This window comes from Oryx dammah, unplaced genomic scaffold (genome assembly GCF_014754425.2).
Source record: "Oryx dammah isolate SB20612 unplaced genomic scaffold, SCBI_Odam_1.1 HiC_scaffold_16, whole genome shotgun sequence".
NCBI lineage: Eukaryota > Metazoa > Chordata > Mammalia > Artiodactyla > Bovidae > Oryx > Oryx dammah.
This window is the reverse complement of record NW_024070200.1, coordinates 37268249-37289404: the sequence shown is the minus strand read 5'-3', so window position 1 is coordinate 37289404 and position 21156 is coordinate 37268249. Positions and strand designations below refer to the sequence as shown.

The following is a 21156-nucleotide window of genomic DNA, read 5'->3' as shown; positions in this document are numbered from 1 at the left end:
ACTGTATCAAGGGTCACATGTTAAGCATAATTAGGATGAAAGAAAAATAAATGGGATCTTAATGCTCCAAACAAAATACATAAAATAAAATTCAGAGGGAAGAATGTGCAAAAATAGAATAAAAAAATCCAATCTGTAATGCTGGTCAAATGGTTGAAAGTTTTAGTTACACAAGTTGAATATGTTTGGCCATGTAAAATACAGCATAGTGATAACAGTTAACAATATTATAACATACACTTGGAATTTGCTTAGAAGACAGATCTGAAATTGTAACACACACACATACAGTAACTAACAAGTAACAGATGTTCTAATTAGCTGGATTGTAGTGACTATATCAAAATATATATGTATATCAAAATATCAAGTTGTATACCTTAATATATATAATTTTGATAGTCAATGATATCTCAATAAAACCATAAGTAAGTAAATAAATAAGACATTTCCTGAAAATTACTGGAATAAAACATAACCAAAGAAAAAGCAGAAAATTTCGTAGGCAAATTCTATAATGTAAGAGAAGTCAACATGCACTTGGATTTAAAGGTGCAAAACAAATGATAAAATGATATAACAATAAAATAAAGGAAGACAAGAAAGTTAAGGAAACTTAGGAAAAGGTAACATGATCATAGAATTAACTCAGTTAATTAAGCATGAAAACAGAACAAAGATGGTAAAACATCAAATCACTAATGGAGGAAAGGCTTGTTACAATCACAGTTACTCTGAACTTTAAAAATATAAAATTTAAGTAAAAGTAATAACTTTTGAACATGGAGAACAAGTAAAGATGACCTAATATAAAAATAATTTCTATATTAAGAAAGTCAAAAGAAAATATTCCAATATATTGGGTTGGCCAAAGGGTTCATTCAGTTTTTTCATAAGATGGGTCTAGTAGTGTTTAGTTGTCTTTAACTTCATTTGAAACCATTGTTAGATTATATAGTAACAGGTGTCATATCAACGTGTATTTGAAAAAAAAAAAAAACTGATGAATTTTTACAGAGACATTTTAATGTTGAAGATGGAAGAAAAAAGCAACATATTCAGCATATTATTATTATTTCAAGAAAGGTAAAAAGGCAACCAAACCACAAAAAATTATTTATGCAGTGTATGGAGAAAGTGATGTGACTAAACAAATAGGAAGAAGGAACCACTCTTTGATATATGTGAAACCAAATTTCCTGATCATAAGAATCATGTGGAAGTCTTCCTACAAACAAAAAAGCTCCTCAGAGGTCACTCTAGCATTACTGAAAAAAACCTGCAAAGCCTGGAAATCTCTCTTCTTAACAACTCAGATGACTATTATAATCAGACAAGACTGGGAAATACTGGCATGTGGAAAAAACCAAAGGTTGGAGGAGGTTTTGTTTCATAGATTAAAATGTCTGGGGATGAAAATAACTGATAATGTTCCACACAAACTGTTAAGATATTTATGTAATTACACTAAGAACAATTCATTCATAAAACATTTAAATGAATGAGAGAACAAAAAAAAAAAAACCCTGGTTTTGTATATGTAATACATTTCAAAATAGGATTTCAGAGATTATCGAAGAGAAACCAACAGGGCATATTGGTAGTAGGGTTTTAAAGAAGTACTTCATATTAGCAAAAATTTTAGTATACACTCATCTTAGTTAACTGGGATTATTAAGAATTTTTTAAACTGCAAATGGCAGCTGATATCTTTATGTAAACACAACCAGCAGTTGATCATTTATCCTGATGGAAACTACTTAAAACTATAGTTTGGGTTATTATGTTTACAGGCGTCACTTTGGTTTGCTGCATGCTAAGTCGTTTCAGTCATGTCTGACTCTTTGAGACTCTGGACTGTAGCCCACCAGGCTCCTCTGTCCATAGGATTCTCCAGGCAAGAATACTAGAGTGAGTTGCCATGCCCTCCTTCTGAGGATCTTCCTGACCTCTGGCTTAATGAGATTATAATGAAAAGAAATATAGTAAGCAATTAGACAAATCAAAATTCATACAAGTCATATGAAAAAAGACCACAAAATGAGAATACTAAGCCAATAATAAGAACAGTGGTAAAAGCATGGGCTTTGGAACCATAAACACCAGGATTTTAATTCTGGCTGTGACCATCAACAATCTGTTTTCAGATTGCTCCTCTAAAATATAAAAACAATACATAGTTCAGGACGTCCACTTCCAGCTATAATGGAGTAAAAGGGTCCAGATGTACCTTTCTACCTTAAACAACTAAAAAATTAGACGAAAATATATAAATTACATGAATAATGTAATATACCACATAGCAAAAGAACAAAGGAGAAATCCACATTATTCTTGTAACAGATGCAGAAAAAGTGCTTGACAAAATACAGTATCCTTCATGATGAAAGCACTCAACAAACTAGGAAAATCAAAACCCCTCATAAATACTGATCCAACAATTCTTAAAATTTGAGCAAACCAAGCTCTCCAAAATATAAAAATGTTTTTATATCATGACCATGTGAAGTTTATCCTAGAACTACACACTGTGGTATTTGAAAATCAAATACTGAAACTCACCATTTAAAAATCTTATAAAAACATAACATTATCTCAATAAATGCAGAAATAGCAAGTAGCCAAATTCAAACTTCACGGTAAAAAAACTTAGTAACCAGGAATAGAAAGGAAGTTTCTCAATCTAATAAAGAACGTCTCTGAAAGATCCACAGCTAATATTATACTTAATGGTGAAAGACTGAATGCTTTCTTCCTAAAACTGGGAACATGGCAATGATGTCAGCTGTCATCACAACTAGTCAATATTGTCCTGAAATAGCAAAAATATTTTAGAAGAAAATACAGCTTAAGGATTTATACTTCCTGACTGCATGACTTATAAAGGTAGAGTAATAAAGTGTTATTGGTCTAAAAATAGGCATAAAGATAAATGTAACAGAACAGAAAATCATAAACAAACCCACACATATATGGCCAACTGCTTTTCAACAAGTATCCAAGGCAATTCATTATATAAAAGATGGCCTCTTTGACAATGATAATGGAACATTTGATATCCATCTAAAAAAAATGAACCTCAACTTTACTTCACACCATATACAAAATTTAACTCAAAATGGAACAGATGTCATCATAAAATTTAAAATGTCTAGAGAAAACTTAAGGGAAAATCTTAGTGATCTTAAATTTACATAATGATTTTTTTAAAAGGGCATAAAAAACACAAAGTATAGAAAAAAAGTCAATATATTGGACCTTTCCAATTTTTAAAGCTTCGAAAGACACTTCTAAGAAAATAAAAAGGTCATCCATAGACTGAGAAAAAAACATTTGCAAAACACAGATGTTAATATCTAAAATATATAAAATCTTTTAAGAAATCCTGCTATTTGCTACAACACGGATGAACATGGAGGGTACTATACTAAAGTGAAATAAGCCAGATAGAGAAAGAAAAATACTGTATTGTACCAGTTATATTTGGAATATAAAAGAAAAAGTCAAACTCATCAAAACAGATTTTTCTTTCTGTAGCTGATTTCCAGTTTGCTAAGCACTGTGGTGAGCAAAAATGCTTGATATAATTTCCATCTTCTTATATTTGTTATGACTTGTTTTATGGTCTAGTATGTGATCTATCCTGGAGAACATTCCATGTGCACTTGAAGAGAATGTGTATTCTGCTGTTTTTGAATATGATGTCCTATATATATCTATTAAGTCCAACTGGTCTACAGGATCAAAAAGTATCCTTGTTTTACTGAATTTCTATTTAGATATGGAACAAACGGAAAGGCTCATCAACAGATGAATGGATAAAGAAGACGTGTGGGGTGTGCATGTGTACAATGGACTATTACTCAACCTTAAAAGAATGAAATTCTGCCACTTACAGTACCATGGATGAACCTAAAGAATATTATGTTCAGTGAGGTAAGTCAGACAAAGAAAGACAAATACTACATGATATCACTCCTATGAGGTATCTAAAAAATAATACAGATGAATATATATGCAAAACAGAAATAGATATAGAAAACAAACAAGTGGTAACCAAAAAGAAGGGGGGGAAGGGGCAAATTGGGGGTACAGAATAATACAAATTACTATGTATAAAATAGATAAGCAAAAATTATATATTGCTATTGTAGGGAATCACAGTCATTATCATGCAATGACTAACAATGGAGTAATATCTGTAAAAACACTTAATCACTATATTGCATACATGAAACTAATACAATATTCTAAATCAACTATACTTCAATTTGAATGTGGAGATCCAGAGAATAGCTAAGAGAGAAAACCTCCTTCAGCAATCAATGCAAAGAAATAGAGGAAAACAACAGAATGGGAAAGACTAGAGATCTCTTCAAGAAAATTAAACATACCAAGGGGACATTTCATGCAAAGATAGGCTCAATAAAAGAAATGGTATGAACCTAACAGAAGCAGAAGATATCAAGAAGAGGTGGCAAGAATACAAGAACTGTACAAAAAAGATCTTCATGACCAAGATAATCACGATAGTGTGATCACTCACCTAAAGCCAGATATCCTGGAATGTGAAGTCAAGTGGGCCTTAGGAAGCATTACTACGAACAAAGCTAGTAGAGGTGATGCAATTCCAGTCAAGCTATTTCAAATCCTAAAAGATGATGCTGTGAAAGTGCTGTACTCAATATGCCAGCAAATTTGGAAAACTCAGCAGTGGCCACAGGACTGGAAAAGGTCCGTTTTCATTTCAATCCCAAAGAAAGGCAATGCCAAAGGATGCTCAAACTACCGCACAACTGCACTCATCTCACAGACTAGTAAAGTAATGCTCAAAATTCTCTAAGCCAGGCTTCAACAGTATGTGAACTGTGAACTTCCAGATCTTCAAGCTGGTTTTAGAAAAAGCAGAGGAATCAGAGATCAAATTGCCAACATCCGCTGGATCATGGAAAAAGCAAGAGAGTTCCAGAAAAACATCTATTTCTGCTTTATTGACTATGCCAAAGCCTTTGACTGTGTGGATCACAATAAACTGTGGAAAATCCTTCAAGAGAGGGGCATACCAGACCACCTGACCTGCCTCTTGAGAAACCTATATGCAGGTCAGGAAGCAATAGTTATAAGTGGACATGGAACAACAGACTGGTTCCAAATAGGAAAAGGAGTACATCAATGCCTGGAGAATCCCAGGGACGGGGGAGCCTGGTGGGCTTCCGTCTATGGGGTCACACAGAGTCGGACATGACTGACGTGACTTAGTAGCAGCAGAAGCAAGGCTGTATATTGTCACCCTGCTTATTTAACTTATATGCAGAGTACATCATGAGAAACACTGGGCTGGAAGAAGCACAAGCTGGAATCAAGATTGCCCGGAGGAATATCAATAATCTCAGATATGCAGATGACACCACCCTTATGGCAAAAAGTGAAGAACTAAAGGGCCTCTTGATGAAAGTGAAAGAGGAGAGTGAAAAAGTTGGCTTAAAGCTCAACATTCAGAAAACTAAATTATGGCATCCGGTCCCATCACTTCCTGGGAAACAGATAGGGAAACAGTGTCAGACTTTATTTTGGGGGGCTCCAAAATCACTGCAGATGGTGATTTCAGCCATGAAATTAAGACACTTACTCCTTGGAAGGAAAGTTATGCCCAACCTAGTGAAAGTGAAGTGAAATCACTCAATCGTGTCCGACTCTTTGCAACCCGATGGACACCAGACTCCTCCGCCCATGGGATTTTCTAGGCAAGAGTACTAGAGTGGGTTGCCATTTCCTTCTCCAGAGAATCTTCCCAACCCAGGGATCAAACCCAGGTCTCCTGCATTGTAGACAGATGCTTTACTGTCTGAGCACCAGCCTAGAGAGCATATTAAAAAGCAGAGACATTACTTTGTCAACAAAGGTCCATCTAGTCAAAGCTGTGGTTTTTCCTTTAGTTATGTATGGCTGTGAGAGTTGGACTACAAAGAAAGCTAAGTGCCAAAGAATTGATGCTTTTGAACTGTGGTGTTGGAGAAGACTCTCAAGAGTCCCTTAGACTGCAAGGAGATCCAACCAGTCCATCCTAAAGGAGATCAGTCCTGGGTGTTCACTGGAAGGAATGATGTTGAAGCTGAAACTCCAATACTCTGGCCACCTGATGTGAAGAGCTGACTCATTTGAAAAGACCCTGATGCTGCAAAAGATTGAGGGCAGGAGAAGGGGACGACAGAGGATGAGATGGTTGGATGGCATCACCAACTCAATGGACATGAGTTTGGGTACACTCCAGGAGCTGGTGATGGACAGAGAGGCCTGGCGTGCTGCGGTTTACGGGGTCACAAAGAGTCAGACACGACAGAGCAACTGAACTGCATTGAACTGATACTTCAATTAAAAAAAAAAACAACTTGAAAGAGAGAGTAGAAAAGTATTTGCCAGGGGCCAAAAGGAGACAGACAGCAATAGGAAGAGACTGGAAAGGATACAAACTTTCAGTTACACAGTGAATAAGACCTGAGCATCTAACATATAATATGGTAACTATAGTTGATAACACTGTATTGTATAATTAAAATATGATACGGGAAAACTTAAATGTTCACACACACACACAAGATAAATACGAGAGGTGATGAATATGTTAATTAACTCAATCGGGAATCCTCTCACAATGTATATGTATATCAAATTATCATGTAAGTATCTATTTCATTTGTTAATTATACCTCAAAAAAGCTAAAAGACACCTGTTTGAATAACAATAAAACAATCTAACTTTCAAAAATCAACAGATATCTGAATAAACACTGCACCAAATAAGAGCTTCAGACAGAAAAAAAAACACATAAAAAATGTTCAAAAAGCAAATTAAAACCACATGAGAACTATATATACAGACTAATATGAAACGATTATAATTACAATGTGTAACCATGTCAAGTATTGGTGAGAATGTGGCTAACTAGAACACTCATGTATGTACTACTGGTAAAAGTATATAAACTGTTGCTTTAAAAGTTAAACTTCTCATAGGATTCCACCAATCCACTCTTGGGTATTCACCAGAGAAAATAAAAGCACACATCTGCACAAAGGCTTGTACATGAATTTATACAGCAGCTATATCTATAATAGCCAAAAACTGTAATGAAAACAAATGGCCATCACCAAGTGACTGGAGTAACAAACTATGGTATTTCTACACAATGATATACTTCTCAGCAACACAACAGAAATTATATACACAACAACATGGATAAAATTCACACTAACTATGCTGAGTGAAAGATGCCAGAGGAAAGAGTACCTACTCTAGGAATCCATTCACATAAAATTCTGGAAAATGCTAACATCCATAGTGACAAAAAGCAGATCAGCAATTGCACGGTAAAAGAGTTGGATGAAGGAATGAATTACAAAGGTATGAAGAAACTTTTGAGGGTGATGGAACTGTTTATTATTTTCATTGTACTGATCATTTCAGGAATACATATGTCAAAACTCATCAAACTAATGCTTCACATATGTGTTATTTATTACCTGTAAATTATATTTCAACAAAGCTATAAAAATAATATATATCTCATAGGATTATTTTAAGAATAAAATATTGTACAGAATAAATTTCAAATGAGCTTATAAAAATGCTGTCATTCTGGTACCGAATAAACACTTGATAAATATTAACTTCTCATGTAACAATTAAAAGTACCTGAGTAACTAATTCAATGTTCAAAACACCTAAGACATACCTTAGCTTCTTCTTCTTGTGCTTTCTTAACAATTGCTTGTAATTGCACCTCTCGTTTGAATTCAGCATGAAGTAATTTCTCTTCCATCATCCTACGTCGTTGGTCTAATAACCCTTCTTTCCACTTCCGGACTTCTTTCTCCTAAACGCAATGAATTATCACATCATTAATTTCAGCATACACAGTCATTTGACAAGAAGTGCAAACAGGTAAACAGCTTAGGAATTACAAAGTGAAGAACCAGGAAAGATCTAAAGATCATGACTAATTATTAAGAACACAGACTATAAAGCCTGACAGTTCATAATCTACCAGTCACTTGCTAGATATGTAAACTGGGCAACGTTTTTAGCCTACATCTCAGTTTCTTCATCTATAAACAGAATCATAGTAGTATCTAAATCATAGGTTTTAAAGACTGAGTCAGTCAATATATGTAAAACTTTTAGAATAGTACATTAGACATTGCTCAAGAGAAATATTTGCTGTTATTATTATATTGCACTATGAGCACACTTAAAAATAGTATTTCTTATCCTTATAAACGTTGTCTCTATAACTCAAATTCAAGGCAAATGAGTACCCTAGAAATTGAAAAATGGTGAGAAGTTTGAAAAGTCACAATTATCTGCATAAGTACATTCCCTGAAGGAACACACAGAGTTTTGCTTATAGAAGAATAAAGATAATTATGATAGCTGCATTTAATTCCTTAAAACAATATCAAATAGGAGAAGTAAAAGACTTGTCCTGTGCTTCAACATTTTAGAGCCAGCACCAAAAACAAAAAAGAAAATCAACGCTGACTTAACACGAATGGGAAGAAAACTAACATTTAAGTTGAATTTTAGCTACATAATAATGGGTTTAACCACCTTAGAAAGTATGATGCAGAAAGAGCACTGAAATAGGAGGTAAAAACAGGTCCTTAAGGCCCCATCTCTGCAAATGATTGGTGCTAGGACACTGGAGACAGCCCTTAGTCTCTCCTAGATTCAGTTTCCACATCTATAAAACGGGGTTCAGGATCTGTTCAACTCTGTGTGCCTCACAGAAGTACTGTTGTGATCATATGAGACCATATATGTCAGAACAGTAATGAAACAATAACCACTGTACAAATGGAAGGTGAGATTTATCATTTGAATTAATTGAAGTGATACTGACATTGATGGGAAAATTAAGAACTTCTAATGTCTTGTACAATTTCAAGGATTTATTATTGTGTTTGTGTGAATTATCTGGAGATTATATTATATAATGAGAAAATAAACTATATAATTTTGTTTGTATTAAAAACAGAATAAGAAGGGAAAGTATAATTGTGTTAGAACACTTTTCTGAAGCTTAAAATGAAAAAATATATTAACTCTTGTAGAACCCCATTACAAGGAGACTGTTTTTCATACTTGATTTATCCAAACTAAATGATTAAAATAAAAATAATTAAATTCTTGAAATTCAGGTAAAGAGAAAAATTACAGATTTTCTTCCTTTCCCATCAACTTTTCTACTGCATTAAGGAGAATCTTATGTCACTTCATTTTTACAATCAAACTATTTGATCTAATTATCTCTCCCAATTTTAAAACACACAAAATGAGTGAAAATACTTTTAACCTATGCATATTAGTCCTCCTTTCTAGGACCAAAAGGTAAACGAAAGAGTTTACAGGGGAGGGCTTCGCTCATAGCTCAGTCGGTAAAGAATCTGCCTGCAATGCAGGAGATCCAGGTTCCATTCCTGGGTTGGGAAGATCCCCTGGAGAAGGAAATGGCAACCCACTCCAGTATTCTTGCCTGGAGAATCTCATGGACAGAGGAGCCTGGCGGGCGACAGGCCATGGGGTCGCCAAGAGTCAGGCATGACTGAGTGACTAACATACTACAGGGGGCACACGGCTTCTGTTGTGCTGCGTCAAGCATTTGCAGTACACAGACCCCAAGATGGCTCCAAATGATCCCAGTCACCTGGTATTCAGACCTTTGCATATTTCCCTCCCACATTCTATCAGGACTGCAACCAATCTGTTGCTGTTCAGTCACTAAATCGTGTTTGACTCTTTGCAACCCCATGCACTGTAGCATGCCAGGCTCCTCTGGCCTCCACTATCTCCCAGAGTTTGCTCAAATTCATGCCTACTAAGTTGGTGACACTATCTAACCATCTCATCCTCTGCTGCCCTCTTCTTTTGCTTTCAATCTTTCCCAACATCAGGGTCTTTTCCAGTAAGTTGGCTCTTTGTATCAGGTGGCCAAAGTACTGGAGCTTCAGCTTCAGCATCAGTCCTTCCAATGAATATTCAGGACTGACTTCCTTTAGGATGGACTGGTTGGATCTCCTTGCTGTCCAAGGGACTCTAAACAGCCATTTCCAGCACCACAATTTCAAAGCATCAATTCTTGGTGCTCAGCCTTCTTTATGGTCCAAATCTCACATCCATATACCACCACTGGAAAAAAATCGTAGCTTTGACTAGATGGACCTCTGTCAGCAAAGTGATATCTCTGCTTTTTAATACACTGTCAAGTTTTGTCATAACTTTCCTTCCAAGGAGCAATATAATTCAGCAAAAGTGATAGTACATCACCTCTAAGATCAGGTTATTATAAAAAGACGATGCAGCTTCCATTTTGGCAGATCACTTATTCATTCTCTCTTTGTCTCTCTCAGATTATTCTGTGGCAATGGTAGCAGTCATGTCATGAGAACACTGGCCTGTGGAAAGACCCACATGGCAAGAAATGGAGGTCCACAACCCACCACTAAAGAGGACTCCAGGCCTGCCAACAGCCAAATGAGGGATCTGAAAGTGGATCTTTCAGCTCCAAATGACTGCTGCCTGAGCCAACACACTGACTGCAACCTCACGAGACTCTGAACAAACAAACAAAAAATTACAACATAAGCCACTTCCAGTTTCCATGCCCAAGAAATTGTGAGCTAATAAATGTGTGTTGTTTTAAACTGCTGAGTCTTGAGGTCCTTTGTTATACAGCACACAAGACTAACACAGTACTCACATCTAACATGTATAATTAACAATGAGAATGACCATACAGATACGGAAAAACAGTCACCCAAGTACCATGCTGCAGTTTTACATACTTGCTACATTCATCAACACAGCTGGTTAACAGTTATAAATGCCATTTTATGGATAAAGAAATTAAAAGGCAATATTGTGAAGTTATTTGCCAAGGGCACCCACCACATGCTATCATGTGGTTAAAATCAAGATTTCACCAGACTGGCTATCTCTAGAGTCCATGTTCTTTCCACTACATCACATTGACCAAAAGTTACACTTCTCTAAATACTCCTACATTGCAGGCAGATTCTTTGCTGTCTGAGACACAAGGGAAGCCCCATGAATCTACTTAGTGCCCTGCTTATTCAAATTTCACCATCTCGGGTTCAAAACTGTTGTACCGATTCATCGAACACTTTGCACAAAACTGACTAAGGAAACCCCCAATGAAAATGGCAAAAGAAAAAGTGCACCTTTAATAATCCATGCAAACTGCAAAACATCAATTTACTAGCTATTTTAGGAATGACAAATTCTTATTTCTTTATTTAGAAAGGTACAGGTAATTTTCAGTAGCTAGAAATGCTTTTAATTTCTAGTGAATTTATTTTTACTGTTCTTTTAGCTTCTCTGAAACCAGAAAAAAGTCAATATGAAAATAAGCCCAGCAATTTAAGGCAATCACGGTTCTCTAAAAATTAAAAACTCACCCTTTCTAACAATTTCTGAAGCTTTAATGTTTTCTGTTCACGTAACTTTTCCCTTAGCTGCTGTGCTTTCATTTGTTTTTCTTCATGTTTCTTCTTAGATTCTGCAATTGTTCTATTAATACAAACAAAGGACAAGAGACACAAATGTTTACATGATAAAGCCAAAAATATCTTCTTTAGTCTTCAAAGTTCTTAAAATAAATATAAACAATACACAAAACTAATTTGGCTTAACATTTCAGGAAAACATTGTCACTTTTCAAAAGATCTGAAACTGTCCTGAATAACGTACCTTAAAATAGTATCAGTATGTAACAACTCCATTTAATAATTAAGAATGGCTAGCTCCCTTCCTGGAGAAGGAAGTGGCAACCCACTCCAGCGTTCTTGCCTGAAGAATCCCAGGGACGGGGGAGCCTGGTGGGCTGCCACCCATGGGGTCGCACAGAGTCGGACACGACTAAAGCGACTTAGCAGCAGCAGCAGCAGCAGCTCCCTTACTGTGAAACATTTCAAATTAATTTTCAAAGGCCAGACCTTTTACGAGATGGTGAGGAAAGTTTTTCATGCATGTGAATTCCATGTCCTGGAGGCCTAGCAGGTTCTTCCTCTACAATATCCCCCCAGGATGTGTTTTGGCGCCAAGATTCACGAGCTATTTTGAGAAAAAAGAAAAACCACTGTTACTGTTTAACCACGTAATTCTATAAAAGCAACTTTTGAGAACCGACTTTTAAAAGGCATCCTACTCTAATAAATTATTCATTTTACACAGAAACCACATGTATTGACAAAATCTATTTTGTACTGCTCTACCTATACATACAACACACACATACACACACATGCACACATAAATTACCTTCATAATCTGCAAGGACATCATTCCAGTTCATACCACAGAAAGATACACTGCCACTGCCCATGCTGGCCTAAAAGGGAATAAGAAAAACTGAAAAAGAGTTGAACCAATTATAAACTAATAAAATGAACTATATATGAAAATTTCCTATCTATTGCTCATATATTTCATTTAGCAAACAGTCCAACACCAACATTAACAGCAGAAATGAATGAAGTAATTTTAAAAGAAAAGTATTGGCCTTAAACTACTACTACATAAAACTCTGAAATATTCACAGTATACATCAGAAAAGCCCAAAAGTACTTGTTGGGCATTAAAATTAATAGAAAAATATTTGAAAGATTTACAGTTACTTTCATTCTTTAAGAAATCCCTCTCATCAACATATATATCATGAGTGCTTAGTGACAGCAAGGCAATGTATCATTTGCTTTTTATCAGTATAATAGAAAAAGATATCTTAGATTCTTCTTCAATCTTTACACTTATAATCTGAGAAATGTTATGTTTTACTTACTCTGAGATTCAATTTCTTCATTTGTAAAATGAGAAACCAACTTCCAGCTTGTCAATTGCATCATATATAAAAAACACTTGGTAAAGTGCTTTAAAAAAGACTTCCTATTGTTTATTGTATGTCTCAATCACCCAGAGAATAAAAATGCTAAAAGCTTACAGAAAAATCACTGTCGTTGTCAGTTTCAAGGTTGATATCGTTGTTTTCTTCAGCTTCAATTTCTCTAGTTAACTGTTCCTCTTCAGCAATAGCACTGGCAATGGCTTCTTCATTGGCCTTTTCTAGACGATCTGCTAGCTCTTCTTTTTTAGCAAGAACTTCTGCCATAGACTATGAAGTTAAAAACAAACAATAAGAAGAATCATCAGTAGACTGGAAAGTCAAGTAATTATTTCTCTCTTTATGTTCTAATCATATACTCAACACATACATAAAAACAGCATTGGTAAAGAACTATAAAACTTGGGGTCCAGCTCTGTGACTCAGAAATTTCTTAAAAGCAAGAAACTATTCTGTATTCCATAAAATGATACAATAATCCATGACTTACTTTCTTACCAGACCACTGGGTATGAAAAACTGTGAAGTTATATAAATAAGAGGTATTATTATTATTAATGATAAAGTGTGAATTTCATTTGAGCACCAAAATTCAAAACAGTTACAGACCAAATATCTTACAAACAAAAGAAAAACACTATTCTTAAAAAGGAACATAAAAAAATTATGTCATAATGGTATTACTAATATTTTTTAAACATATATACCTAATTAAAAATTATGCATTAGAAGTATATAATACAAATAATATGTACCAGAATTAATTGGTAAATCCCTATAATAAACTAAACGTATACTAGAAATGCAAAGGCAAACACTGAAATAACAAAGATTTATGACTACTAAGCAACAAAGGAGACAAATTAAAAAATATAATTAATTAAAAAGAGAGGAGAAAAATAGGAAAAGCGGGATAAAGAATAGGTGAATCAAAGTGAAAAATAATAAGATGGTAGATTTAAAAGAACCATATTCATAGTCACATTAAACAGAAATAGTCTAAACATTTCAACTAGTAGACTCAAATCTGGATAAAAGCAAGACCCCAAACCACATGCTGCACATAAGAAACCTAATTTAAATATGAGTATAAACAGATTACAAATAAAAGAGCTACTATACTAACACTAATCAAAAGAAAGCTGAATTATTAATATCAGACACAGTAGGTTTCAGAACAAAAAATATGACAAGGGATAAAGCTGGTCATTTCATAATGATAAAACAGTTAATTTATTAAGAAGACAAAACAATCCTAAAGGTTTGTGAATTTAAGAACATACCTTCAAAACAAAGGAAGCAAAAACTGACAGAATTACAAGACAAAATAAACCTAATGGGAATGTAAAATGGTACAGCCACTTTGGAAAACTGTCTGAGAGTTTCACACAAGGGTTAAAAATTAAGTTACCACGTGTTAGTCACTCAGCTGTGTCCAACTCTTTGCGACCCCATGGACTGTAGCCCACCAGGCTCCTCTGTCCATGGAATTGTCCAGGCAAGAACACTAGAGTGGGTAGCCACTCCCTTCTCCAGGGGAATCTTCCCATGTATCGAACCCAGTTCTCCTGTGCTGCAGGCAGATTCTTTACCATCTGAGCCACCAGGGAAGCCCACATGAAAGTTATCATATGACCCAAAACTTCCAATTCTAGATGTACACCCAGAAGAAACGAGACCATACATTCACAAAAAAACTCGTACACAAATACCTGAAGTAGCATTATTCACAAATGCCAAAAGGTGGAGAAAACCTAATGTTCATAAACCAATGAATGGATTAAATATGGTACGGTCCACATTTTTCAAACAATGGAATATTATTTGGCCATAAAAAGTAGCGAAATACTGGTACAGACTAAAACACAGATAAACCTTAAAAATAACATGCTTAGTGAAAGGAACCATTCACAAAGACCACGTACTGTATATGAGAGAAAAGACAGATGAGTGGTTGTATGCAGCTGGGAGGTGGGGAGACAGGGAGGTCTGCTCACAGACACTGGGTTTTTTCTGAAGTGATGAAGTGTTTTAAAACTAATCATGGTCACGTCTGCACAACTCTGTGAATATATTAAAAAACACTGAACTGTACACTTTAAATGGATAAACTGTATATTATGCAAGTTATATGTCAATAAAGTTGGTTTTAAAAAGGTAGTCCCACAGATACATGCAGAGATTTCAATACCTCTCTCTCAACTGATAGAATAGGTACAAAAAATTGGCAAAGGAGACCTGAACAACATTATCAACAAAACTGACCTAGATATTTTCTCAAGAGAAATAAAAACATATGTTCAAAACAAAGACAAATGTTCATGGTGCCTCATAACAGAGAAACTGGAAACAAACATCTGTCAACAACTGGATGGATGAACGAACTGAGCTACACGCATATGACAGAGTACTCCGAAAGAGAACAGGAAAAGAAGGAACTATTAACATACACAGTGATGTCAGTGAATCTCAAAATAATTATGCTACACGAAAGAGGCTGAACATTACATAATTTACATTAATTATATCATTCCATGTACAGAGAATTCTGAAAATGCTGATTAGGATGTAGTGGCAGCAGAACAGTGACAACCTGGGAAAGGGAAACAGGAAGAGCGGAAAGAAGGATGACAGAAGAAAATGTAAAGCTTTTGGAGGCAATCAATACTTTCATTATCTTGATTGTAATGATGATTTCATAGGTAAAAACACATTATCTTGATTGTAGTGATGATTTCACAGGTATAAACACATGTCAAAATATATCAATATATATACTTTAGATAGGTAAAGTTTACTGAAATCAAAATACCTCAATAAAGGTATTAAAAATGCAAGTGCTTGAGCTTCAGCTTATTACTGAATTGGTCTGAAGCCTAAACATTGGTAGCTTCTTTAAAGCCACTCCTCCCAACTTCATCTACCCTGTTGATAATCTACCCCCTCAAAACACACAAGATTGTCCCTAGGGAAGAGAATGGGATGAGGGAGTTTAGATGAGAAATCATTTCTCTGCATCATAAGCTTTTTCTCTATAAACTCTTGAATATTACAGAAACTAACTTCTTAAGGTGCCACACCAACATCACAAATAACAAAGATTAGAAAGCTATTAAAGTTGAATAGATTTAACTTTGTAGAAAGTATGTTCTCATGTGAGCTTATTTCCTTCCTAATCTTATCTTCTCCAGAGAACATTTCTATTTTGTCTCTTAAGACTTGAAAATATTTTAACATAGGACAGGGAGGCCTGGCGTGCTGTGATTCATGGGGTCGCAAAGAGTCGGACACGACTGAGCAACTGAACTGAACTGAACACAGCTTATGGATGAAATGATTTAATTATCCACATACAACTTCTACTACTTTCCACACTGTGAAATGCAAACAAATATCTGTATACATCATCATTCCGAAATTTCTAAATTTTCATTAAAACTTGGAATTTCAGTAAATCTAAAAAAACTAATCCAGGGTAGCTAGGATTTATATCAGCACATTTTTACAATGCTGGCAAAAGTGGACCTCAAACATAAAGGTTCTCACGGTCATTTTTTGCTTAGCTTTCTGTTAAATACAAGAACTGCAGGGTTTTTTTACTCTAACCATCTATGAGACAATATTATGTAAAGGGAAAAAAGGAAACAGCTTTCTCAATACAACCACAGTTCTCTATAATCCTTCACTTAGAATCTCAACAATAAGGTGCTTATCTAGAGCAACCCATAGAAGTATCACTGCCAAGACAAATTAAAAATATAAAAATTTTTCAAAACCTTGGCTTAGTTAAAACTCTTCTAAAACTTCTAAGAATACACTAATATTCATATGTAAAGCATATGAATATGAACTTATTTTCTTTCAAGTATGTAACGTCACGCTCAAAATAACCAAGGGTTTTCAATATTTCACCACAAGCTAATTTTACCTATGTGATCAAAATAAAAATGATGAGACAATTTTTTAAAAATTATTTTATGCTTAAAGCATAGGATGTTTTTTCTCTTTTGAAATTTGATTCTCACAGAATCAATTCACAAAATAAATAATTTAATATGATATCTATGAAATTTAATATGATATCTATGAAATTTAATATGATATCTATGAAAAGAAAGCATAAATATAACTAATTTCTACCCCATACATTAAACTCACTTATATGACAGTAATTACATTTAACTTTCAAAAAATTCACACTAAAAGATGTAAGTTAAAAACAAATTACCCTATTCCTTTACAAAGGAATCTAAATATTAATTTGTTTTTCTTATTGCTATAACTCTTATTTTTCTTTAAACAATTCATATCAAGTTTCATCTATATCTAATCTTACTCTAAGATATATGATTTGGCCTAATCCTGGTGGCTCAGCGGTAAAGAATCCACCTCAATGCAGGAGACACAGATTTGATCCCTGGGTCAGGAAGATCCCTTGGAGGAGAGCATGGCAACAACTCCAGTAGTCTTGCCAAGAAAATCTCACAGACAGAGGAGCCTGGCTGGCGACCATGGGGCCACAAGAGTCAGGCACAACTGAAGCTACTAAGCACGCACACACACCCCATCTGCTGACATCATCTTTTAGCATCATAAAGCACTCAGTTTAAAAGGAAATTATGGGAGAATGACATTGAAACACGTATAATATCATGTAAGAATCGAATTGCCAGTCTATGTCCGATGCAGGATATGGCACACTTGGGGCTGGTACGCGGGGATGACCCAGAGAGATGTTGTGGGGAGAGGGGTGGGAGGGGGGTTCATGTTTGGGAACGCATGTACACCTGTGGTGGATTCATGTCAATGTATGCCAAAACCAATACAGAATTGTAAAGTAAAAAAAAATAAATTATAAAAAATAAATAAAGATAAAAAATAAAAAAGGAAATTATAGTATATGGTGGCCATTTAAAAATGAAAATTGGAATGACTTTTCTCAACAGCTTTTTATATAGAGCTACTCCTTTTGAAAATTACTTTTAAAAAATGCCAGCATGACCTATTCTGAACTATCCTCAGGCCAAGTTATCTTACTACTTAAGTGGAAAAGAGAAAGACATGAGCAGAATTAACTATTCATCCAAAAACATAATCCTATAAATAATTTCAAGTCAATGCATTTTTAAAGATTCAGCAGTAGGGATGACAAATTTCATCTTAAAGACCAATTCCAAATGATAACTATCTAAAGCACTCTGTTAAGAGAATTTTAAAACTAAGTTCATTAAGCACCATTTCCCAACAGAGTGGTAGATGTTGCATAGAAGACATTAATGTTATAGTTTCTTAATGCTAAAGAACACTTGACCAAATCATACAAAAACTAAATGATTTTGAGCAAGTTACTTGACTCTCACAGTCTCATTTCCACCCTCTACAAAATAAGAAGAATCTTAACTACATCTGAAGTTTGCTATAAGAATAACATGTTAACATAAAATAACATATAAAATGCTAAGTTTAAAAGTGCTCTGTAAAGTGTAGAGAAATGCACAATACAATTTTTCATTATTGGAATTTTTGCCTCTTTAATATATCTACTCAGAATTCTGAGAAGTTGTTCTTACCAAGTTAGCAGCACTCACATTTGAAATATCTGAAGGATCCATTTCACTTTCTATTCTTGCTTTTTCCGCTGAAAATTTGTCTTCACTTGCTTGCAAAGAAGGTGTTTCAGCTTGCTGAATAACTGAAACACACTCTGTATCAATGTGAACAGCAGGTATTTCAGAAGTTTGAACAGAATTGTCTGGTAAGAAACTACTCCCAGAGTTCTTGACATCATCCAGTGTACTCACTGTGAACTAACAAAACATATTGTAGAATGAATCAGAGGTAACAAAAAATACTCACCAACTATTTCACTCTAGAAAAGCTGACTCTGCTTAATCCACCAACTGTGAAGCAGCAGTTGGCTGGCTAACAGACCAATCACTCATTATTTTGGTACGTTTCAAGTGTTAGAAAAGAAACGTTAAGCAGCCACAAATTTTATTTACATATCTACTATGTTTAAGGATACTCAAATGTTTTAAGAAATTAAGCAATATATGTTGCAATTGCATTTTATTAGGCTGATTCCTGATGGCTATACTATATGCTTCACAAAAGAAATCTAGTCACAAGTATAATAAATATTATGCTTTATGTTCAAATAACTAAAGATATTTACATAGTTTTTATGAAAACTATTATCAAATGAAGGCATTTCTCACCAAATATGTACTTTAAAGGCATTTTACTCAAAACATGGAACTCACTCTCTTTAGATAACATTAATACAACCTCAAAGCATCTTTCATAAAGACTCACATGGTACATAATACCAAGTCTTAGATCTAAAAGAAAAATACACCATAAAAAGTAGAGCATATGTCAGCAAGCAATCTCCTTAAGCAATTCATATTATTTAGACTTCAATAGCCTCTCCATTCCCCTTTAAGAATATTTAACACAAAGGCAACAGAAATGTAAAAAACATCTAGAACAAATACAACTTTTGCTTAGGAAAAATACATTACATCTTTTAAAAATTTTAGAGTTTAGTGAAAGAAACAGGACTTTATTTTCACTGTCTAACAGAGTACAGAAATAATGGCACTATGCTTTTCAGTACTCAGAGTAATGAACTCCAAGGAGAACGAAAATCTGAAGTTGTGAATTTAAAACTCACTCACACCACTACTTAAATAAACATCAGATAAACACCGCAGTGGCCATAAAAACCCCAGTTGGATATAGTATTTAAGTAAATATTAAACTTGGCCCAGTCTTATAAACTACTTTAAAAATTCTACTATTGGTTATAACTTTAAAGTGTCCCAAAGTGTTCATTTTAGCATACGCATTATTCAAATAGCATCACAATGTTTACATTGCTATCAACATTATCCATACATCAGTCATCATGGTTTATAATCTTTTCAGTAATATTTATATTAGTATTACTGATCTTTACAATATAGTCAGTCCTGTTTATTAAAAAACCAGTATCAACTTAAATAACAGAATCAAAGCTAAATTATAAAGTAATGGTCAAAATATATGAATATGCTAATTCCATTTTCAGAATGAGAGTGGAGAAAACACAGCTATTAATATTAGCTTGGACACCATAAGCAGTGAACTTTTATACTGAAATAATTCAGCAATAATTACTCATAAGCTCTATGTATAGACTATTTCTAAAATCTCAAAATCATGAAAGCTTATTCTTTACACAAAATTAGCACATTTTTTATAATGTTAAATCTTATAATTAAAATATATGTTAGCAAAAATGCTAAATGTTGGTTAAGTGATGTAAAAAGTGATTTCTTCATCAAACTTACCTACAGTTAAAAGTTTCTTAAAGTTTTACCCAACAGCTATGTACCGATAAACTTACTATGTGCCTATGACTCTGCTCCATATTATGGGAAATTAAAAGGCAATATGGGCTTCCCTGGTGGCTCAGATGGTAAAGAATCCACCTGAAATGCAGGAGACCTGGGTTTGATCCCATGGTTGGGAAGATAACTTGGAGAAGGGAATGGTTACGCACTCCAGTATTCTTGCCTGGCGAATCCCATAGGCAGAGGAGCCTGGCAGGCTACAGCCCATAGGGTTGCAAAGAGTCGGACACAACTAAGTTGACTTTCACTTTCACTCTTTCATAAGATTCTACCCACAAGGAGTTTTCAATCTCATGTGGGCATAAAACATATACACATTAAATAGTTATAAAACATTAAGAATAATGCAGGATTAAGAGCTATTATTATCGTTAAGAAAAAAAACATGGGAGTCTAAAAATAAATATTCTACAGGTAAAAAGAAGAAAATTTGAAAAAGCTACTATTCTGGACTGAGAAATATTACAGTTACTTTACAACTTTTTTTCTTAGTCTCTGTACCCAAATCAAACAATCTCTTATATTTCACTAATGATTTTGCAGAAAACTATACTAAGTGAACATAAATCTTTCTGTAAACAAATATCTTTAAAAACTGCACTGCTTAACCAAACAAGTAAAATAAACTTCAAAAGAAGTTTGACTAAAAGAAAAAGGACTGGGGATATTAATCTTAAGGAATTATTTTAAATATTAGCAAATCACTATACTTGGACTGTAGGAAACAAAAGTAGAACAAGTGAAAATGATTCTTACTTTCATCACTTTAAATAACACCTCAAATGAAGCAGGAGGACATCACTTTAATCAAGTAATCAAAGTCAACAAACATGGGCAAATTG

The 21156-nt window shown here is 34.4% G+C and overlaps 1 protein-coding gene across 3 annotated transcripts in view; it reads right to left on the bottom strand.

The window, feature by feature from the left end:
• The window catches only part of SCAPER (S-phase cyclin A associated protein in the ER), a 389138-nt gene that overhangs the window by 270460 nt on the left and 97522 nt on the right, over nucleotides 1–21156 (bottom strand). For 2 of the 3 annotated variants that reach the window (XM_040257316.1, XM_040257317.1), the window contains exons 10-15: nucleotides 18488–18724; nucleotides 13017–13187; nucleotides 12338–12407; nucleotides 12013–12130; nucleotides 11476–11587; nucleotides 7734–7874 (exon numbers count right to left, since the gene is read on the bottom strand). In XM_040257316.1, coding sequence (XP_040113250.1) covers nucleotides 7734–7874; nucleotides 11476–11587; nucleotides 12013–12130; nucleotides 12338–12407; nucleotides 13017–13187; nucleotides 18488–18724 — 849 coding nt within the window. The remainder of the gene's footprint in view (nucleotides 1–7733; nucleotides 7875–11475; nucleotides 11588–12012; nucleotides 12131–12337; nucleotides 12408–13016; nucleotides 13188–18487; nucleotides 18725–21156) is intronic. The other variant, XM_040257318.1, reaches the window with a different exon arrangement.